This window comes from Alosa sapidissima, chromosome 4 (assembly GCF_018492685.1).
Source record: "Alosa sapidissima isolate fAloSap1 chromosome 4, fAloSap1.pri, whole genome shotgun sequence".
Classification (NCBI taxonomy): domain Eukaryota; kingdom Metazoa; phylum Chordata; class Actinopteri; order Clupeiformes; family Clupeidae; genus Alosa; species Alosa sapidissima.
In genome coordinates this window covers 21,909,539-21,929,623 of record NC_055960.1, presented here as the reverse complement: position 1 = coordinate 21,929,623, position 20,085 = coordinate 21,909,539, and the positions used below count along the sequence as shown (strand labels likewise).

Below are 20,085 nucleotides of genomic sequence, written 5' to 3'. Positions count from 1 at the left end.
GAAATGTGGTGTATGTAAATATGCAGGTGTATGTAAATATGTGTGTATGAGTGTATGGTGGTAACAATCTCCATGCTGTTTACAAGTCAAGTCAAGTCAAGTCAAGTCAAGTTTACAAGACATTGTAAGCCTAAAGACAGCTCATGACATTGAAATGGGCCTTGCCATGTGTTACACAACTTGCATTTATAACCGAGAAAACTTTTACAAGGTTTTATAGAAGGTTTTATACAGAAATTGCATTCCCTGGCCGTCAGAAAATCTGAAAAACATAATGCCAGCCTTTTGTTTGGTACATTGAGCCTTTAAAAAATGCTGTGTAGAGGTTGATTTTAAATAGGGAGGTGATAAAGTTTCTTGAATTTCCCCTTGGGGATCAATAAAGTATCTATCTATCTATCTATCTATATCTAAAGTTGAGTCTAAATGCTTCTGGTAATTGAATTCCTTTTTTTTACCATGGTTTTGCTGAGATAAGCAGCAGGAGATAACTCTACCTCCCCCTCCTATTGCCTCACCTGGGTCCAACAATTGCCAAGCTCATAGCACAAAATACTGCTCTCAGATTACTCTTTGCATTCACAGTGGGTGTGCTACTGTAAACATACATGCAATAGTCATACACACAGAATGAGAGACAGAGATAGAGGAAAGCATGTCAAGAGCAAAGTGGGCCAGAGGGGTGCACCAGAGCCACGGTGGAATGCTGAAGAGGCAAATTCCTGGCAAATTCCAGGTATTCCAGTTGATGGTTTTATCCATTATGATATCAGGGCTTTGGTTTCCCAAACAAAGCTCCATTCTCTTTTGTTGGCAGGACAATTCATACCATTCTTACGTGATTAGTCTGATCGTGCCCACACTAAACAGGATCATACACTTTAGTTAATGGTTTAGCATGGAATGGCAGAAACTCACAGCAATGTGTTAGAACATTACATAACACACTATGAAAAAGTAGTGGCTCCTGGGTTGACAAATAGGCGGGGCAGAGTCTGATGATCAAGTTTAGAGAAAAAAAAGCACACTAAGGTCGGTCCACGGAGATTTTGTTGATTTTTACGGCTCTTTCTTTCTATGGCTAGGCTATGAGCGAAATCTGGGGAATGGAATCCCATAATGTTAGCACTTGCGGTCAAACACTCTAAAAAATGCTGGGTTATTTTCTCAACCCAAACGCTGAGTTGAAACTGTTGGGTCATTGTGTGGGGTTGTTTTTACTCATGTTGGGTTATTTTCTGTAACCCAGCTTGTTGGGTTGATAGTTTAGGACAGCCCCCCTTCTCTCCCCCACCTGACGTGAGCACACTACCCAGCACCAGGGTAACTTTAACACAGCTGCATAGTTATTTGAGAGTTCGGGGGAAATCGTTATTCTTTCAACCGTCCATGCAGTCCAGCAGCTGTCAACATGCAGTGGAAATCAGGCAATTTTGGAAGGTATGTATCTGCTTTTAACTTTTTTATTATTATTATTCAGACGGATTTTAAAAGTACACAAAGAGATACCCTTCGTGATATGAATGGATATTCTGCCTGCCAATTTCGTTCAGCCTAAGCAGGTTAAGAATTGTGTCATTCAAGCCAGCTAACGTTAGCTAACATTAACTTACAATTACTGCTCATGTTAATGTTAAATCTACACAAAGACAGACTCTTAAAAACATAGTTCTGTGTTTACTGGGTATGAACTGCTGAACAGAAACAAAACAAACTTTTACAACGAACTAAAATTAGCATACCAACAGCTGGCTAGGTTAAAGTTAGCAGACGGTTGGTAGCTATGCTAACGTTAATTAAATGCTTCATGGTAGTGCAGCATGTGTGTCAGCTAATGTATACAGTCGAAGTAGTCTCTTCACACCGGTAATTATCATGTCAAACAACATATTCATTCATTCATTCAGGGTAGCTTCATATTATAGCCATGTAACTTACTGGGTGGTTTTTGGTGGTAACATTAATGTTACAGACAACTTGAATTTAGCTAACTGAATGTGTTAACATGAGCTAGCTAACGGTAGAACTATCACTGCCACTAACGTTAACATATGTATGTTTGTCAGTCTGCTGTTAAACAACTCCATGAGGTGGTCATGGTTTCCGAGTGTATTGCGCTAATATTTTGTCTCTGGATTTTTAATGTTTGTCAACATCAATCAATGATCATGGTTCATGAAAGTCTTGATATAAAGTTTTGTCAATAGCAGTGATTAATTTACTCTTTTTCTTTCTTTAATTGACAGGGCTGACCCCCAAATGGACCGTGAAATCTAGCTGTCTTCATGGAAGTAACTTATCATGCTGATGCTGCTATTAGAGTAGGCTATCCATTCAAAAATAAAGTAAACTGTCAAATAAATCATTATGTCGAACTGTTTTATTTCATTGCATGGCTATCTGTTGCCCATTTTCTCTCAATGCAACCCAAATACTGGGTTTAGAAAACCCAACAACTGGTTATTTTAACTAGCAGTTCTGTTGATATAACCCAGTGGTTTGGGTTGAATCTATACCCAATAAACGGTGTGAATTTTACTCAACATTTATATACTTATAACCCAGCACATTGGTTACCTTTACCCAGTCTATTGTGCCAATTTAACTAACGTTGTGTTGATATAACACAGCGTTTTGGGTTAGAATCATACCCAATCTGCTGGGTTTAATAATGTACCCAGACCATTGGGTTAGGATAACTCAATGTGGTGTTGGTCCAATAGTTAACCAGCGGCTGGGTTATATTTGGGTTATTTTTAACCCAACATTTTTTAGAGTGAAACACTATTTTTTTCATACATAACCTATGGTTAACCTACTTAATGTTATTTTATTGGGTAAGGCTATTTGCAACCCTGGTACAATTAGCAGTGCATGCTATTCATACCCTGGTGCAATAAGAAGTGAATTCTATTAATACCCCAGTGCACACAGCAATGTGTCCTATTAGTACCCCGTCTGGTACAAATATCAATGTATGCTATTCGTACCCCGGTGCACACAGCAATGTGTTCTATTAGTACCCCGTCTGGTACAAATATCAATGTATTCGTACCCAGGTGCACACAGCAATGTGTTCTATTAGTACCCCGTCTGGTACAAATATCAATGTATTCGTACCCAGGTGCACACAGCAATGTGTTCTATTAGTACCCCGTCTGGTACAAATATCAATGTATGCTATTCGTACCCTGGTGCACACAGCAATGTGTTCTATTAATACCCCATCTGGTACAAATATCAGGGTATGCTATTTGCACCCCTGTGCATTTATTCTGGCAGATTGATTACACAATGTAATAATAGCCTAATAATAAAAAAAACAAGCAACATGTTTTTTTGTTGTTACGTGAGCAGAGGTCATACACTTTTTGCTAAATACACTGGGGTATGATGTAACAAATAATACAGTAATAGGCTACATATGAATGTAGTGGGATTGCAGTTCATTGGCTTTACACGAAGATGGAGATTTGATATTGCCCAACTGATACGATGGATGTATGTATACATTATCTTGGCCTTGATCATTGTAACGGGGGCGTTAGCTCTGGGGTGCGCTGGTGCAGAATTTGGGAATTGTTTTCACTCACCTGGTATGCAATCGGATATAAGTGGGAGTGGTGTGTTGGATTTGTTCCTGGCCTATGCTAGATAAACAAACCTTTAAAGAATGTTCAGACGTGTGGGTTTCAGGGAAGAACAACACCTGTATTTCGCAGAATATAGAAGAATCTTTTCTTGAAATAGAATGGAACACCCCTACATTTTCCTAGAAGAATCCATTACCGGCTCCTGGGTTGACAAATGTGGGCAGAGTCTGATCAAGTTTAGAAAAAAAAGGCACACTAAGGACGGTCCGCGGAGATTCTGTTCATTTTTACGGCTCTTTCTTTCTATGGCTAGGCTATGAGCGAAATCTGGGGAATGGAATCCCACAATGTTACCACTTGCGGTTAAAACACCGTTTTGTTCATGCATTATTAACCTATGGTTAACCTACTTAATAATTATTTTATTCATAAGAAGTTAAGTTTACATTTTTGAGATTCTAGACAAATAAAAGCTACAGGGTAGGTACCGGTAATCAGCTCATTAGCTCAGATCAGTGGAGAACTACTTTGGGGGAAAAACTCAAGAGGGAAACAAATTAACCGAGAATTCGAAATCGAAATCAAAATTCCACAGGAGCTCCAAGCGTAGGCTTCGGGCCGCATTACACCACTCAGCTCTCATAGTCAAGTTCAAGTTGTTTATTGTCATGTAGGCCTACTCATAAAATAAATTATAGGTAACAAAATGCGCTTATCCTGGACAGCGGTATGTTTTGCACAAAGGCACAGGACATCACGTAGGCCTATCGTTCTCACATGGGCGTAGATTTAGGGTGAGGCGCTAAGGACTAGTCCTAATCAAAATTTTAAGATGACAAAATTGTCCCCACCAATATTTTAGCGAAATTATTTGTACTGCTGATCATTACGACAGCCAGCACGACAATACAAGAAACGTCAGGGTTATCTGACACGCAGGCTACACGCATGGAGAATGCCAATGCACAGGCTACTTTGGCAGTCAAAGCGAGCAGGTGTGTCAACGACAACGGTAAGTTACCAGGGCTGTCTGCCAATACATAGGCTACCCCATAAAAGGCCAAAGTAAAACATTTTGATATTCCCTTTGCCCTTCAGTATGTACATGTTTGCCCTTTTTGTGGTTTGTAGATCAGCTATGCCACCCAAGAAGAAAGGGGACATACAAAGCTTTTTCATTATGCAGAGTCTAAGTAGGCAAACTAGCCATATCCTACAAACTGGCGACTAGTAACCAGGCTTTCAAATTCGGATTTTAGCCTACTGTGTAAAATAACATTAGCTGTTAGGATTACCCAGGATATTGTCACAGCTAAACCTAGCTTCTGCAATCTTTCAACCAAAGTTAGGAGTCATGCTGAATATGGGTGTGCCGTACGGAGAGTCGCATAGGCTAGGCTATAGCATATGACGCGGGAATCGTGCCTAAAACCTTCCGACCGTCCATCTGATCAACCAACCGATCGACCAACCGAACGTCATACCACCCGCCTTACTTACATGTATCAGAATAATTGCCTTTTTATAAGCAGCCTACATATACCTACATGCACCTACACGTATCCAACATGTGCCCAGAATTGGTGCAACATGTACTTCATGATGGATACATGTAGGCTTGTGTTGGAACATGAATACATGTAGGAAAACTGTACAATGTTGAAACTTCATTAAATGAACATTCATGAGTCTATTTGTGTCGTTATTAGTGACAAGCTATTTTTATTGTTGCTTAAACTATTATGAGTAATAACCATGATATCTGCAAAACAGGACTAACAATATCTGCGAGATATGAGAAATGCCATAGGCTGGCCTTACCACATTTTCTCTTTCTTAGGCCTACATCAGTATGTTATGGAAGCATATGAGCCCACTTCAAATCATCTCCAAATATGTGATTATGTATCCTAGCCTATAGGCTAAGTTTAACAACATTTTATGGACAATATCCCTCGGACTGCAATTTGAATAGATTTTGCTGTGCTGTACTGTAAAAGTAGGGCTACGGCCATTTCTTAGAGTGACTTGAGATTAACATAGCCTAAATACTGTAATGTTGACACTAATAAAGATACGTTTATTAAGTAGGCTAACAAATGAAAAGTGTTTTCAGCTGAAATGGCATGAAGGCTATATGTGGACTGCCTGGACCTTTGAGCAAAACATCAGCAGACAGAGAAGCCCTCAGTGTAGCAATGCAGACTGCTCGGGGGAACCTGCTTATCCAACTATGGGTCGCCAGTCGAACTGACAGGCTTATCATCATAAATTCGCATTTATTTCAATTTGGCTATAGGCTACGATTAAAGTTCCTATGGCTCACAACTACTCGCAATATGCTATCGACACTAGTTACAGTTTTTCTCAGTCGCTTTGGTGCTTTTCTCACATCACTATTAACATTTGCACAGCAGTTAGTGCAATTCTCAAAACAATTAGTGCAAACTGCAAAACCTAGTGGATGACCTGCAAAAGCACGTCACTTGCTCAAAATGGATAGTCCATTCCTCAAAAGCAGGTATTCATGTCAATGAAACTGTCAGTGTCATCAAAATGAGAAGTCTTGACACCATCGTTTATGAACAAGATAGTCAAATGGCTTTGTCATGTTTTCATTATGACAGTTCTCTCAGTGTTTTCCAATGCAAAAAAAGGTCAGAACTCGGTGACACTACCTGAACATGCTCAAGACAGCACTATACAGTACTTGTACAGCCATTTGAAAACTACAGTAAAGTTACACATTGCTGTAGTTAGGTGAGTAAGTGAGTACAAGACACTGAATACGTACATTTTTACTGTATGTTCTTTGCAATTCTACAGCATTGTGACAGAATTTGATAACTAGTTCAACAATTTTGTATGTAATGACTCAAGCAATGAAATGAAGACTATTAGTTTTATTGGGAACGACTATTCAGCATTCATAAGTATAGTTCATTTTGACTGACATGACATAAGCAAATGATAATGTTAAAAAACAGCAGAGAATTGTATGAAAGCAACTGATACATGTCCAAAAGTATTTGCAATTTGTTCAGAGGAAGGAGAAATTGCTACTATGATGTGCACAAATGACTAAATGTTGTGGAGGTTGCACTAATAGTTATGAGAATTTTAATTCTGATCTGAAAAAAGCACCAAAGCGACTAAGAAAAACTGTAACCACAATTTGTAGCCCTATTGGTCATGTTAAGCGTTACTTGCAATGTGAAACTAAAATCTAAGACAGTAGAAAATGATGTTTAAACATCATTTTCTACTGTCTTAGATTTTAGACAAACAGACAAAATGCACCAAAAACAAAACCTACGGAGAGGTAGCTACACATTTGTTGTTGCATGATAAAGCAATGAACGTGCTGGTAGGCGTTTGACATGACGTTTGATGGAGCCACCGGTTGGTAGGAAGGGAGGTTTTTGGCATCATTCTCGCGCTATAGACCTCTCCAGAATAAGTCCCGCCTCCGTAACTTCCGTATCCATCCAACTTCCGGACGTCGATTGTCTATGGGAAATAACATGGCGTTTCGAAATATCATACCGGTAAAACATCTGTAGGTAGCGATGGGTGGGCAGATTGGCCGATGGCAGAAGTGTGTAGGCCAATCTGCCCAGCTTTTTCTACTTTGTCACCTACAGAGTTTGACAGGTACGATCTTTCAAAACGCCATGTTATTTCCCATAGACATTTGACGACCGAAGGTTGGATGGATACGGAAGTTAGGAGGCGGGACTTATTCTGGAGAGGTCTATAGAGCTGGTAAGTCCCGCCCATCCGCTAAACCCCCAGTGGCCCTAAGTGAATGTGAGAAAATAATTATTTTCTGGTCCCGTTTAAATTGTGCCATGAATGTGAACATATGTTGTCTGTGAATTTTTAATATATTTTTTCATGTTACGAGTTTGACAGTATATTATATGAATCTTCGGCTATCAGTTGTGGAAAAGATATAACAAGAAAGACTACATGTCGCCTGTGACGTGAGCTAATCGCTAACATTAGCTGAGATGCTAGTTTTTGTAACGGCAGGAATAAACACACATGGTAACAAAAATATTCGAAACATGTCTAGCTTCACTCAACACATTAACACTATGAAACAGTGTGATTGTAAAGTTGTATGGTTCACTATGTTCAAAGTCGATCTTAATAACCCTCTACATCTCAACCAACTGATGGTTGTTATGGGAAACTAGTGATCTGTCGTCTAGCGGAAAGTTGTAGTCCACAAAGTGCTCTCACACAAAGTTTAACCGCATCAAACTTCTACCCGCTCAATTGCATTCTTTACACGAAAATTTATATTAAAAATTCACAGACAACATATGTTCACATTCATAGCAAAATTCAAATGGGACCAGAAAATAATTATTTTCTCACATTCACTTGCATTAACGATTTTTCAATCTAGAGGTCCAGCGGGGATAGTGGAAAGGGCGGGACTTACCAGCTCTATACTCTCATGACACTAGCCCCATCAAATGTCTGTGCAATCAGCCTTACTTTATCTGTGTCACTCTTAGGTGAACAAACTCGTAGGCCTACACGATTTAGCACTTACACTGTAGCCCTCATCGAGTTGTGCTGCAATATTAGATTTCCCCAGCATGGCTAATTTGCACAACTCAGATGCTAGTGCTAGCCTCATGTTTTTTGCCTTCTCTGAAAATGTTTCATGTCACACACACCTACACTAGCCTACTCCAAACATCCCATTGTCCCCCAGAAGATCTGAAAAGCAGGCATGGAAAACAGAACATTTTATTGCGTTTAGGACAACCAGAGCTTCTTATCAGACATATGGCCTACCACGAACGTGAAAATGTCCGATTAAATGACCGACTCTTGTCCTTTGTTTGTTGGTATACGATGTTAATGTCGGGCTGATCAGGTCCTAGGTCTTTGATAGCTAATTTAACTACAAACTCTTTCGAATGAGTTCTATTTGAGAAACTCCACACTATTGCACACACGCTGTTCACTCGCCATTTTTCAACTGTCTGACCTCACAAACTTCGTGCGGACTAATGGTGCTTTCTATTTGTCTTGTAAAAATCATCGTACACCCACTCGTACAACATGTACGAATGAGTGGCTATAGGAACACGTTTCTCTCGAGCCACGAGGGGCATTAGCAGGAGGCTAGTCATTGTTATTGTTTTGTGCTACATGTAGCCTCTAGCTAAACGGCTGGAAAACAAATTGTTACATTGTATTGCAGGCACAGCAAAACCGTGCAATGCATGAATTGGCGACCGGATTGAAGCAGCAATGTAATCTAGTGTGTAAGAGCATTACATCAACATTAACATGACCAACACAGTACATATGCAAAAAAAATACATGTCATCTCATCTCAACTATGGGCGCAGCCATGTTTGTTGTAAGGTCGTACGTCCACCTCGGGGTACCCTCAAGTACTCCGAGGTAAAGTGGGCGTGCCTGCCCAAAATGCCGCAAGAAAGCTGGGTAATTTACACTTTCCAACTCGGGCGGCGGATTTACGAGACAAATAGAAAGCACAGTAATACAGTACAGTAGGCAGGGCATGATCTGCCTACCCGACCTTCTACTAACCGCGCCCTAGCTGCAGTTCCATTATCGGTCGACAGATTTACATAGACAAACAGCAGGCGCTGTTCAATTTCTTCAGGGCGTCACTGCCCTACCAGAAATGAAATGTAACGTTACAGTAGACCTACAACAACTATGAATATGATCAACGAGATCTTTGCGATCTTTTCGAAATGTCTTTGCAAATCATACAAAACTGTAACATGATTGAGTACTTTGCCACTGATTACAATAATAAACAAACAAAATTTTATTTAAAAAAATATTTTGTGGATCTACTTTTCTAGTGGATGAATCGTTAGTAGGGCTCTGCCCCTCCTGCCCAAGTGAACGAGCCGCGTCTGCTATGAAGACCTATTGCTCTATATGGAGATATAAATTAGCTCAATAGCCCTTATGTAAATTATCTTGATAGCTGAGATTTACAGGAATTGTACATGGTAGAGGAAAGTTGTGGGGATTTCAGATGCTGTGCATGCTGTCATGTTTGTTCTTCCTGGAATACTGAGTGGTGCTGACTGAAGCATGTGGCCCAAACACCAACCCAAACAGAGAGGTGAAAAATCAATAGGGAGCCATGTGCTTATGAGAGCAGTTAAACAATGACAACTGATCCGGGTTTCCACATGACAGCCCAGAGTATTAGCAAACATTAGTATCTGAGCTGGTGACTTATAAATAAACTCCAGCTGTCTTGCTGGAACCTTCACTGCCTGCTGTGGTGGGCACGTGTCCGGCCATACCCAAACATATCGAGGACCTTTGTGACACTTAGTGTTGATACTTCATCACTGACAGACAATAAGCTGTTAATAGGTATTAATAAAACACATTTTCAACCTATAGCACAAGTCAGCAAACCTAATAATCTAGCCCAAAGAGCAATTCAGTCTATTTTGCAGTTTTGTTGATTTTTTTATGGTATGGGCCAGATTTTGAGATCCAAACTTGGATATAAAAGAGTTTCGAGAGTGTAACTAAGTCCAGACAATAAAATGTGAAAGAGATGTGCTCTTTCATGTTTACCGTCCTCTTGATACTATCTTTCGGAAACACAACCTTTTTGACTTTATGGCTGTATGTTTTATCATCTTAAACTTCGGTCAGCCTTTTGTCTGAGACAGTTTTGTTAGGTTGTTAAATTGTGCTTTGGTACATGGCTTTCATGTGTGTCAGTGGTTTTATGCTGTTATGTGAATATGAACAATTATGGGTGTTCTTTCATGAGTTCATCTGTATATTATATTGATATAATGTTCTACTCATCCATATCTCAAAATCAGGCTTCCTACATTATGAAGGGTAAAACTTTCCACTACTCCAGAGCTGGAAAGCTACAGTGTGAGGCAGCTGAGGATGTAGTGTGAAGTGAGGAGTGGTTGAGTGACGTAGTGTCACAGGATGTGATTAATGCAGATTAGGCCGGGCTATTTGCAGTGTCCAGCTTTAATTGGCATCACATTCACAGTATTCTGTGGCACGGATAGACACACACAGCAGGGTGACTCAGAAACACACACATGTGACGTTTGACAGGGCTACTACGGGTCAATCCCTCCTAATAATAGAACTATAAACAATGCAATCACGTGAATGCCGGTAGAGAGGAGGAGGTGGTCAGCGGCGGCAGCAGCAAACACAATAACCATGGTGCACCCCTACACATATCACAACAACTCACCCAGACGGCATTCTGTACATGTCTGAGCACTTAGGATTTCGTTTTCATTTAGAAACAAATCCACTCCTGCAGCCCACACAAGCAAGAACGCACAGTTCAGCAAATGTCATGCTATCAACATGAAACGAAACAAACACAAAATAAAACTACCCCCCCCCCTCGCTCTCTCACTCCCTCACTCTCTTCCCTCAGTTGTACTGGATGTAGTTGCTCTGGTCAGGGTAGGGGTAGAGATGCCAGAGGGGTTTGGAGCACTGGCCACTGCCCACGCTGCGAGTCTTGTGGGCGCAGACGTCACTGTAGGTGCTGCAGGTGCCGCAGTGGCAGCTCCGGGCCATGGGGTAGGTGAAGAGGGAGTCGGCGTGGCTGGCACAGCCGGGCAGCACCGCCGTGTGGTACTCCACTTCCTGGTAGGTGCAACCCCTCTGATGCAGGAAACGAGGCCCAGCCAGCTCTTTCACGTTGCTGTCCTGTTTTGGAGCGCGTTTACATGAGTTCACGCATATGGATGTATAAGACAAACACACACACACATCCACACACACAAAGACATAAAAATAGGTATGACATGACAGTTCCATCACTAAAGTTAGGCATAGGCTCTTACTGTCACAAGCCTGGCTATATAATATATGGTCAAGAGTCAGGTTTGGTACCCCAGAGACCTGGTTTCAAGGCCGGGTATGCTGAACAGTGGAAGTAGGCCAGATTATGTATGGTCAAGGATAGCACAGAAACTTGCATATCATTAGATATGCAGTAACTCAAGTGTACAGTTGCATAACTAGGCCTTATAAAACTTGTTTTGTTTTAAGGTTACAACATTGCTTTTTGTGTGCAAGCAGGGAGGAAATTTCCAAATACAACACAGAAAAATGTCACAGAAATGGTCTTTTCCAAGATCTCTCAGGTAAAACAATGTGTATAGATAGATCAAATTTCTTCTTTAAATTCTCCCAGGCATTTGGTGTGGCGTCAAAAATGCTCCTCCTGCATAGCATGAATTGAGCTGCGTCACCGAGACCGTGATGATATTTCTACTTTTCCATCAGGCATCCACTGTTCTGTCCCCTGAATTCCTCGCATTCGTCTGTTGAATTCACACACAGGCACTCACACACCCACCAAAAAGGTTGCCATGCAAGACTAACAAGCTCATGGAGGCCCTGACGTATGCTGAAGGGCACTTTGACATGGAGAGGCATTTTCAGTCAGGCACCTCTTCATTATAGGCAGCGTCTCTAGGTAACGATTATCTAACACAGTGGATGCCAGCGTGTCAGCATTCAGACATGCCACCGTTAAAGTTAAAGTGAAGAATCAAAGTGACAATAACAATTCTAGATATACAATAAAGTGACAATAACATTCATAGATATACCACCACCCTTAGATATAAGATAAGATAAGATAAGACTTTATTTAATCCCACACCAGGAAATGTACTTGTTATGACACCATCCACAAAGAATGTCAACACCTGTATAGACATGTCAGTATTCACAGATATGAGTGGTGGGCGCTGGTGCAGGCTCTTACCCTGGAGAAACAGAATCCCATGCAGATGGTGGTGTTGATGGCCACGCAGAAGTCACACTCGTGCTTCTCCACGTACAGCGTGTACTCGGTGGGAACACACATGGGCAAGGCCAGACGGAGGAGCAGACACAGCACGGTGCTGAGAAAGGCAGACGCAGATCCTGACGCAGCCATCACCACCCGCAGCCTATACACCACACAACTGTTGGTGGAAAACATGACAGAAAGATTCAACAAAACCGTCACATACTATTATGATTTCAAATAGAGGTGTGTTTACACTGACTGGCATGAGTCATATCATTGTCATTGTCATTTTTGTAAATAGATGTGAAAAAATATTGCTGAGAATGATTTATAAAGTCACAAATAAAGATTGGCTTTGTCATATGTGACATATAAGTCACATAAGCCCTACTATATTTTAATAAAATGATAATTATAATAATAATAATAATAAATAAAAATAATAATAATAATACATTTTATTTGTTACATAGTGCCTTTCAAAGCACCCAAGGTCGCTTTACACACTAGACATTTACACGCAAGACAAAAGATGCCGGACGGAGTGGCGTAGTCGCCAGCGTTCCCGTGACACCAAGACAAACAAACAAATTTACAAAATAACAATTGACGCACAAGACAAAAAACGTTATATTATAAAAACGTTCAAAAAGTTAACCAAAGCATGACCCTGGGCTTTCTTTCAGAGGTTTGCACGCATCCCACTCACCTGGGTGCCTACACTATTCTGTCTCTGTCAGGTGCTTCCGGCGCTTTATACCTCTACTCTAATCCCACTTTATCCCTGGCATCCCTTATCTCCCTGCGCTTAAAAGACTCCGCAGGACAGGGACCTGCGTTCCCTTGTCATGGTAACCTACACCCACCACTGTGACCTCATAATGAGCTAAGACGCTGAGAGCGGCGGCCCAGGCATCTGGCAGCAGACATTGTAATGATGTTTAAATTACCACTTTTTTGAAAGGCTCCTGCATCATGGGAAGTGAAAAGAATACAGTTTTAAGTATTTACTGTAACATATAAATTGATTGGATTATGAAAGCAAAGAGTGAAAAAATGAAAAACACATTTAAGAATTGAAAACAATCTGACAAATACTGAATTTGTTCAGTAATTCATGGTACCATACTATATAAGAAGACGGTATAAAATTAACTATCATTATTATTTTGTATCATTCGTTTTTTGCTGAATTTTAAGCATATGTATGCATGTGTGTTTGTCAGCATTGTTCCTTTTGCAATAATAACAAAAAATGCCCAGCCCATATGCTAATGAATTAACAACAGTTTAAAGTAATCACAATTACAAAGTAATTAGCTAATAGGGTAATTCAATATCCAGAGTTTCATCTTTTAAAGAATGGATAGGAATGATGTCCTGCAAGTTCTGTCCATGTTACATCATGATACAGCTCATCTCAATGATATTTTTGACTGCATGTGCTGCAAAGTATATCAACACTACAGGCTCTGTAGGGCAGTTATAAAAAACATGTGAATATCTCTATAATGGTATTGAATGTAATTGTACAGTAATAATGTAATACGGTTATAAAATAACTGAGCTTGAGGTGTCTCAAAAAGTAATATTCACTGATAAAATGGGCCTCTGTCAACTCTCGAAGTGGCTTCACAGTTTGGTTAATGATTTTTTTCACAAGAGTTCATTTCTATTTGCATAACATGGAGCCTGTTACTGATTGTAGCGGTTGTTTCTCAGTGGTTGTTTCTCATTTACTCTTCTCTGTGATACCAGCTTCAGAAACGTGCCTGACCTGGCATCACTCCTCCTCACAACCACAAATGTCCCTCAAGACCAGCAAAGAGTGGTCAGGCATTTCAGGCATTCTACAGAGAAAGACCCGACCGCTAAACTTCCTTTCACTGTAAGTCATCAGAGCATCTTCTGACAACCAAATCAGTGCGGCTAAGAAGAAATGTCTTCACTGTTATCACATGTTTTTTAACCTTGCTGGTGACAGTCATGTTGCTATCTTATCAGAAATGGCATTAATAAAGTGCAGGCACCCATAAATATGTGCTTCGATGATCTTGCCAAGAACAGTTGACATAATCAAGTTCGAGGTTCTGTCTTGAATAGAAGCTGTCAGTCTGCATCGATTCAGTTGAGCAACTCAAGCTGAACTTAATTTATGAACCGGGCTATAAAGGACTTATTTCTTTTACTATCTCAAAGGGCGGAGAACAACATTTGTATAGTTTGTCCTTGAGGGATTATTAACTAAAGCCTTTTCTCTGGTCAACCCAAAAAAACGGAGTGTTCGTACACTCTTCTAAGACAGACACAAAGATCAGCTTCCGAAACTTCCGAAGCCCGTTCTACAGGACTAAGGAATTCCAGGACACTAGGATACACTGGATTGCCACTATTTATATATTCATTATCAGTTGAAAATCAGCTTTCTGCACACAGGAGCCTGAGTTCTTCAGAGATATTTCCAGGACCATGACTAATGGACAATGACCTGCAGAGGAAATATTTAATTTTTGTGTCTCTCCCTAGGTGGATGCTGTTATTTATTTTTAAGAGTTACTGTGCTAATGCATTTACTTTGCAACCTGAAAGTATATTATTTATCATGTAAAGATTCACAAGGATGATATTATCGATTTCCACATTTTATCTAAGTTGAAGAAGTGTATTTATTGGAGGCTTAAGTTTTACATTTTGAAGCACACTTTTATCTGCTCAGTTGTATGACTGTGAGACTGTAACTTAAAAACTTGAAAGATATAAAAAGAAGTTGTTTTTGAATTTGTAAGGGAGATAAAAAAAAAAGCCTTTCATAGTTAAAGGTCTGTGCTGAGGTGCTGACCAGCAGAATGACGGGTGGTGGCCCTGTGGCCCTCTTCTCGGTATGGGACTATGTGGTGTTCATTGGCATTGTGTTGGCGGCCGCTGCCGTGGGCCTCTTCCAGGCCATCCGCAGCCGCAAGAACACCAGCAGTGAGGAGTTCCTGCTGGGCGGCCGGCAGATGACCGCCGTGCCCGTGGCCATGTCGCTCACCGCCAGCTTCATGTCGGGCATCACCGTCATTGGGACGCCGGCCGAGGCCTATCGCTACGGCACGGCATTCTGGCTGTTTGTCTTCTCCTACGCCATTATGTCCATTTTCAGCGCAGAGGTGTTTGTCCCGCTGTTTTATCGACTGGGCATCACCAGCACCTATGAGGTAAGCAGGACAACACTGCAGAAATGACCATCTGCCAGCAATACAATGCAATGCCAAAAAATAAGTGGCAGTGGCGCTTTCTCTCACTGCTATTAGTATATTTTATTAGTTAAAAATGAACAGTAATAATAAAGAATTGTAACTCAACCTTTGGTATTTACATTTTAAGTTGAAGTTAAAGTTAAAGTTAAAGTTGACTGGTATTTAGCAGATGTTTTTATCCAAAGCAACTTATCCAAATAATCCAGTCTATAAAGTCAGTCTATAAAAATAAAGTGATCATTTGTGACAGTTAGTGTTTTACTGTGTGTATAGTCAGGACAAGAAAGATTTTCTTTTGTTTAAGAAACTTTCGGGAAGTGTGACCGAATGATATGCATTTGGACTACACATTAATCAATAACTGCTCCTTCGTTACTGAGTGAAAATGACCTTATGTTTCCTTTGTAGTATCTCGAGATGCGCTACAATAAAGTGATAAGAGTGATTGGAACCTCCATGTACATCACTCAAACAGTGAGTGTTCACGAAAACATTTGGAAAGCACTCCACAAGCACATGTTGATGTTTGCCAAATGGCAGATAAGCGTGATGACTATTCAGAGGAGCCCTGGCCCCATGGAAGGTTTAAGGATAGGCACTCACAGAGATTATCTTGTTTCAGAAAGAAAACATTCCACTCCATTTAGTCTGATTGATTCCAGTGTTAATAATTCACATTTCAGTGAAACATTGAAACACTGTAAGGGGACAAATTGTAAAAAGTAAAAAAAAAAACACAACAACAAACAAGTGTGTTCAGTCAATCATCTAATTGTTATGTCTCTGTAGGCTCTGTACACAGGCATGGTGATCTACGCTCCAGCGCTTGCCTTAAATCAAAGTGAGTCATGGCAGAGACTGTAATTTCCTTTTGTATTGAAGTGCTATCATCACATTTGGAAGTAACACAAGTCAATGACCTTTCCAGACAGCTTCTGTGATAAAGTGTTTGAATCACTATTCTTAATAGCATTACTCTACCTATGATAACATCAGAGTCAATGACTTATTAACCCACAATCAAGTAAATCACTGTTCTATGTAATCTGTTTTGTGTGTTCTAAAAAAAGACATGATTGTGGTTTGTGTGAAGTCATCTTGAATAACACCCAATAGTATTTATATCTTTGCCTTTTCAGTTTGAATAGTTTTGAGATGTCGTAAACCTGTTGGTCTCTGGTGTTCTTTTTAACAGTCACAGGGCTGGATCTATGGGGTGTTCTGGTAGCAACTGGGGTGGTCTGCATAATCTACTGCACCTTGGTAAGTTACGGGTTTGAAAGGTTCTATTGTAAACCCTGCAAACTGATCCAGATTTGAAAGTGTCTTTGTCTCAGAGTACACGTCCTGTCAATCTCAAAGCCAACATATCAAAGATTATGGTGCTTTCTCCAAGAAACTAAAATAGCTTAGCAGTCCTTTTTCTGATACTGTACATTGTGAGATTTAATAAGCCATATAGTGCAAGGGCAAGTGCACTGTCATGAATCATGTTAACTAGGTACTTAGCATGCACAGACTTCAAGAACATATAATGCATAATTTCATAATGATTGTTAAAGGCATTAAATCTGACTTTCTTCCATCCAAATTCATATGGTATATTTAGCACTATATCAACATCTCATGAACGGCTCATTTGTTGGCTCTGTATCTTATAAATACTGATAGCTTCTTCTTGGAGGTGTTGTGTCACACAGCAACTTGGTAACACTTTACTACCTGGATAGTCCGCCCACAGAGACTGAGATCAGCTTGTCACCTTAACCAAATCCAACCTCTAATATTAACCTTAACCATACATTGTAGTTAACAGTGTTATCAGATAGTTTGTTGATAATCTGGGGCAACTACGTCAGCAACTTTGTTGGTTGCAATGCAATTTCCATTGCCAACCAACTAAATTGCTACTATGGTTTTGGAAAACGCACCCCTGAGCATCTGTAGATGCTCTGTGGGTGGATCGCCTTCATACAATACAAAGTCAACTGAGAGCAATGAAATGCTTTATCCTCCAGTGAACGTGTCTTTCAAAGTTGACATGTTGTGTGCCTGTAGTCTCAATTCAAGTTTTCTTTGCAAATAAAAGGCAAGCATAATATATATTGTGAATGTAAAACAAATAAAACAACAACAAAGCAATGGTTTACATTTTAGTAGACAGCTCTGACTAGCTTGAGGGTCCTGTGCAGGGGGGTCTGAAGGCGGTGATCTGGACGGACGTATTCCAGATGGTCATCATGCTGGTTGGGTTTGTGGCGGTGATAGCAAGAGGAGCTGTGCTGCAGGGAGGCCTGGGGAACATCTGGAAGGATGCCGGGGACGGAGGACGACTTGAGACTTTTGAGTGAGTCCATCGCCATGATGACCATGGCCACGCTGGCCTGCACCTTTTATTGTCCATTTATATTGCCATTGGTTTGGTACTGATCTATTCATTGTCCTCCTCCTCCTCCTGGTAAATGGCTACCTAGCATACTTTCCATCTGACTGCTCTTGATATAACAACAAAAAATAGATCAGATAGGATATATAGCATGGACAGATGAAAAATACACAATATGGTGGAGCCCTTGAAATAATAAAGAGAATCAATCACCAACCTGACCTGAGACTACAGGTAGGATGTATCAGGTGGTGGAAAATGAATCACTATACCCTTCTAGACTCTGTAGACACACTGGGATTTTAAATAATTGTATTAGTCTTTGGACCTGAATGTCTGTTTGCAGCTTCAATCCAGACCCTCTGCAGCGACACACCTTCTGGACCATAGTGGTGGGCGGGAGTCTCATGTGGACGTCCATCTACTCCATCAACCAATCCCAAGTCCAGCGCTACATCTCTTGTCGCACCATGACACAAGCGAAATTGTGAGTTGCATGGGAGCTGTAAGGTCAGAGGTTATGGAAATGACAAGATCATAAAGTAAATATATTTGCCCTGATCCAAGGTATGGCTGGTTTAATATGCAACTTTAATTATGAAACTTTTGGGCAGCCGTGGCCTTTGGGCAGCCGTGGCCTACTAGTTAGGGCTTCGGCCTTGTAACCGAAGGGTTGCTGGTTCGATTCTTAACCAGTAGGAAAAATGTGGGCAGGGAAAGTGGTTGAGCACTGCTCTCCTATGCCCACATCCACGGCTGAAGTGCCCTTGAGCAAGGCACCTAACCCCTCACTGCTCCCCGAGCGCTGCTGTAGCAGGCAGCTCACTGCTCCGGGTTAGTGTGTGCTTCAACTGAGTGCTGTGTGTGTTTCACTAATTCACAGATTGGGATAAATGCAGAGACCAAATTTCCCTCACGGGATCAAAAGAGTACTGTATAAATATACTAACAATATATATATATTTTTTAATACATTTATATATAAAAACAAACAAAAAAATATTGTTAGTATTGCTTTATTGTGACTATAAATTCTGTTTATAATAATATCCTTTTGTTCTTATACCCGTGTTTTATCAGGTCTTTGTATGTGAACATGGTAGGACTCTGGGTGACCGTTTCCTTAGCTATGTTGTCTGGTCTGACGATGTACTCCATTTACAAGGACTGCGACCCCCTGACCAGAGGTGATGTGGGCAATATGGATCAGGTAAATCCCCAACCTTGTCTAACATATCTCACAATAATCATGCTCTCAAATACTTTTGCATTGCAATAGGTAACATGATATTTCTCAAAGCATTGGTCCCTGTGCATTCACACAAATGTTTATAGATGTTTATAGTGATCTTTCTGTGTCTGCTTGTGTGTTTGTGTTGAAACAGCTTCTGCCGTACCTGGTAATGGACATATTAGCAGAATTCCCAGGAATCCCTGGTTTGTTTGTGGCAGCAGCCTACAGTGGCACGTTGAGGTGAGAGTTAAACAAAATAGCGTCTGAAACATCGCAACGCAAGTGGAAAACAGCCTCTTCGTGTCGTGTGTTCAATTTTCCAATTATCTTCTCAAGTTAAAGCTATCTAAGAGCTGCTGTTAATAATAACTGGTAATGTGTGAACATGAACAAACATGTTTTGTGAAATTTGGCACTGTCATCATGGTGAGTTCAGCACACACAGATGTGGAACATTACACTAGTGCTAAGAAATCTGTAATTTGAGATGATTACAATGTCAAGTTTGTGTCCAGGCTTGTCTTACTAGGGGCAGTCTATATGCTGCAGATACATGATTGGATGATACAAATAAAAGCATACTTTGTGTACAGTTCACCAAAAAGCTTATTTTGCCTACCCTTGATAGATATACAGTGCCTATCAAAATTATTCACCCCCCCTCCCTATGGATATTTCCCCTTTCATTGCTTTAATACATTTAATCAATTTAATTGGCCATTTTTTTACAATATTTTACAAAAATCCCCTCTGTCAAAGTGAAAGCAAATTTGAGCAATTGTAAGGAATGTGAGGAATATGGCAAA

The 20,085-nt window shown here is 40.5% G+C and overlaps 2 protein-coding genes and 2 long non-coding RNA genes across 6 annotated transcripts in view; 2 read left to right on the top strand and 2 right to left on the bottom strand.

Annotated features, from left to right (window-relative positions):
* Positions 1–939: 939 nt before the first annotated feature.
* Positions 940–3,992, bottom strand: LOC121707391. Its single transcript, XR_006031317.1, has 3 exons — positions 3,948–3,992; positions 1,693–1,694; positions 940–1,128 (listed from the first exon to the last, which is right to left on the bottom strand). It is a non-coding gene; the product is annotated as an uncharacterized LOC121707391 (long non-coding RNA).
* LOC121707390 lies at positions 1,290–2,359 on the top strand. Its single transcript, XR_006031316.1, has 2 exons — positions 1,290–1,440; positions 2,247–2,359. It is a non-coding gene; the product is annotated as an uncharacterized LOC121707390 (long non-coding RNA).
* Positions 3,993–4,569: 577 nt separating the features above from the next.
* The window catches only part of slc5a8l (solute carrier family 5 member 8, like), a 24,674-nt gene continuing 9,158 nt past the window's right edge, over positions 4,570–20,085 (top strand). The window contains exons 1-10 of one of the 2 annotated variants that reach the window (XM_042089496.1): positions 4,570–4,605; positions 14,179–14,308; positions 15,234–15,617; positions 16,068–16,133; positions 16,449–16,500; positions 16,855–16,922; positions 17,852–18,006; positions 18,392–18,532; positions 19,126–19,255; positions 19,431–19,519. In XM_042089496.1, the coding sequence (XP_041945430.1) occupies positions 15,267–15,617; positions 16,068–16,133; positions 16,449–16,500; positions 16,855–16,922; positions 17,852–18,006; positions 18,392–18,532; positions 19,126–19,255; positions 19,431–19,519 (1,052 nt within the window). In that variant the 5' untranslated portion in view covers positions 4,570–4,605; positions 14,179–14,308; positions 15,234–15,266. Of the gene's footprint in view, positions 4,606–14,178; positions 14,309–14,339; positions 15,618–16,067; positions 16,134–16,448; positions 16,501–16,854; positions 16,923–17,851; positions 18,007–18,391; positions 18,533–19,125; positions 19,256–19,430; positions 19,520–20,085 lie in introns of those variants that run through there. The other variant, XM_042089494.1, reaches the window with a different exon arrangement.
* tshba (thyroid stimulating hormone subunit beta a) lies at positions 10,336–13,456 on the bottom strand. Of its 2 annotated transcripts, XM_042089498.1 has the most exons (3): positions 13,130–13,456; positions 12,394–12,595; positions 10,336–11,324 (listed from the first exon to the last, which is right to left on the bottom strand). In XM_042089498.1, the coding sequence occupies exons 2-3, from the start codon at positions 12,565–12,567 to the stop codon at positions 11,043–11,045; spliced, it is 456 nt and encodes a 151-aa protein (XP_041945432.1). In that variant the 5' UTR covers positions 12,568–12,595; positions 13,130–13,456; the 3' UTR covers positions 10,336–11,042. The 2 variants fall into 2 exon arrangements, with proteins under 2 accessions (XP_041945432.1, XP_041945431.1); XM_042089497.1 differs by lacking the exon at positions 13,130–13,456 and having other exon boundaries at positions 12,394–12,725.

Excerpts from the sequence above, each read along its gene's own strand:
- tshba (XM_042089497.1), bottom strand. The coding sequence starts at position 12,612 with ATGTTTTCCACCAACAGTTGTGTGGTGTATAGGCTGCGGGTGGTGATG. Across the intron at positions 11,325-12,393 it reads TGGGATTCTGTTTCTCCAGG|GACAGCAACGTGAAAGAGCT; the intron begins GTAAGAGCCTGC and ends GCTCCAAAACAG.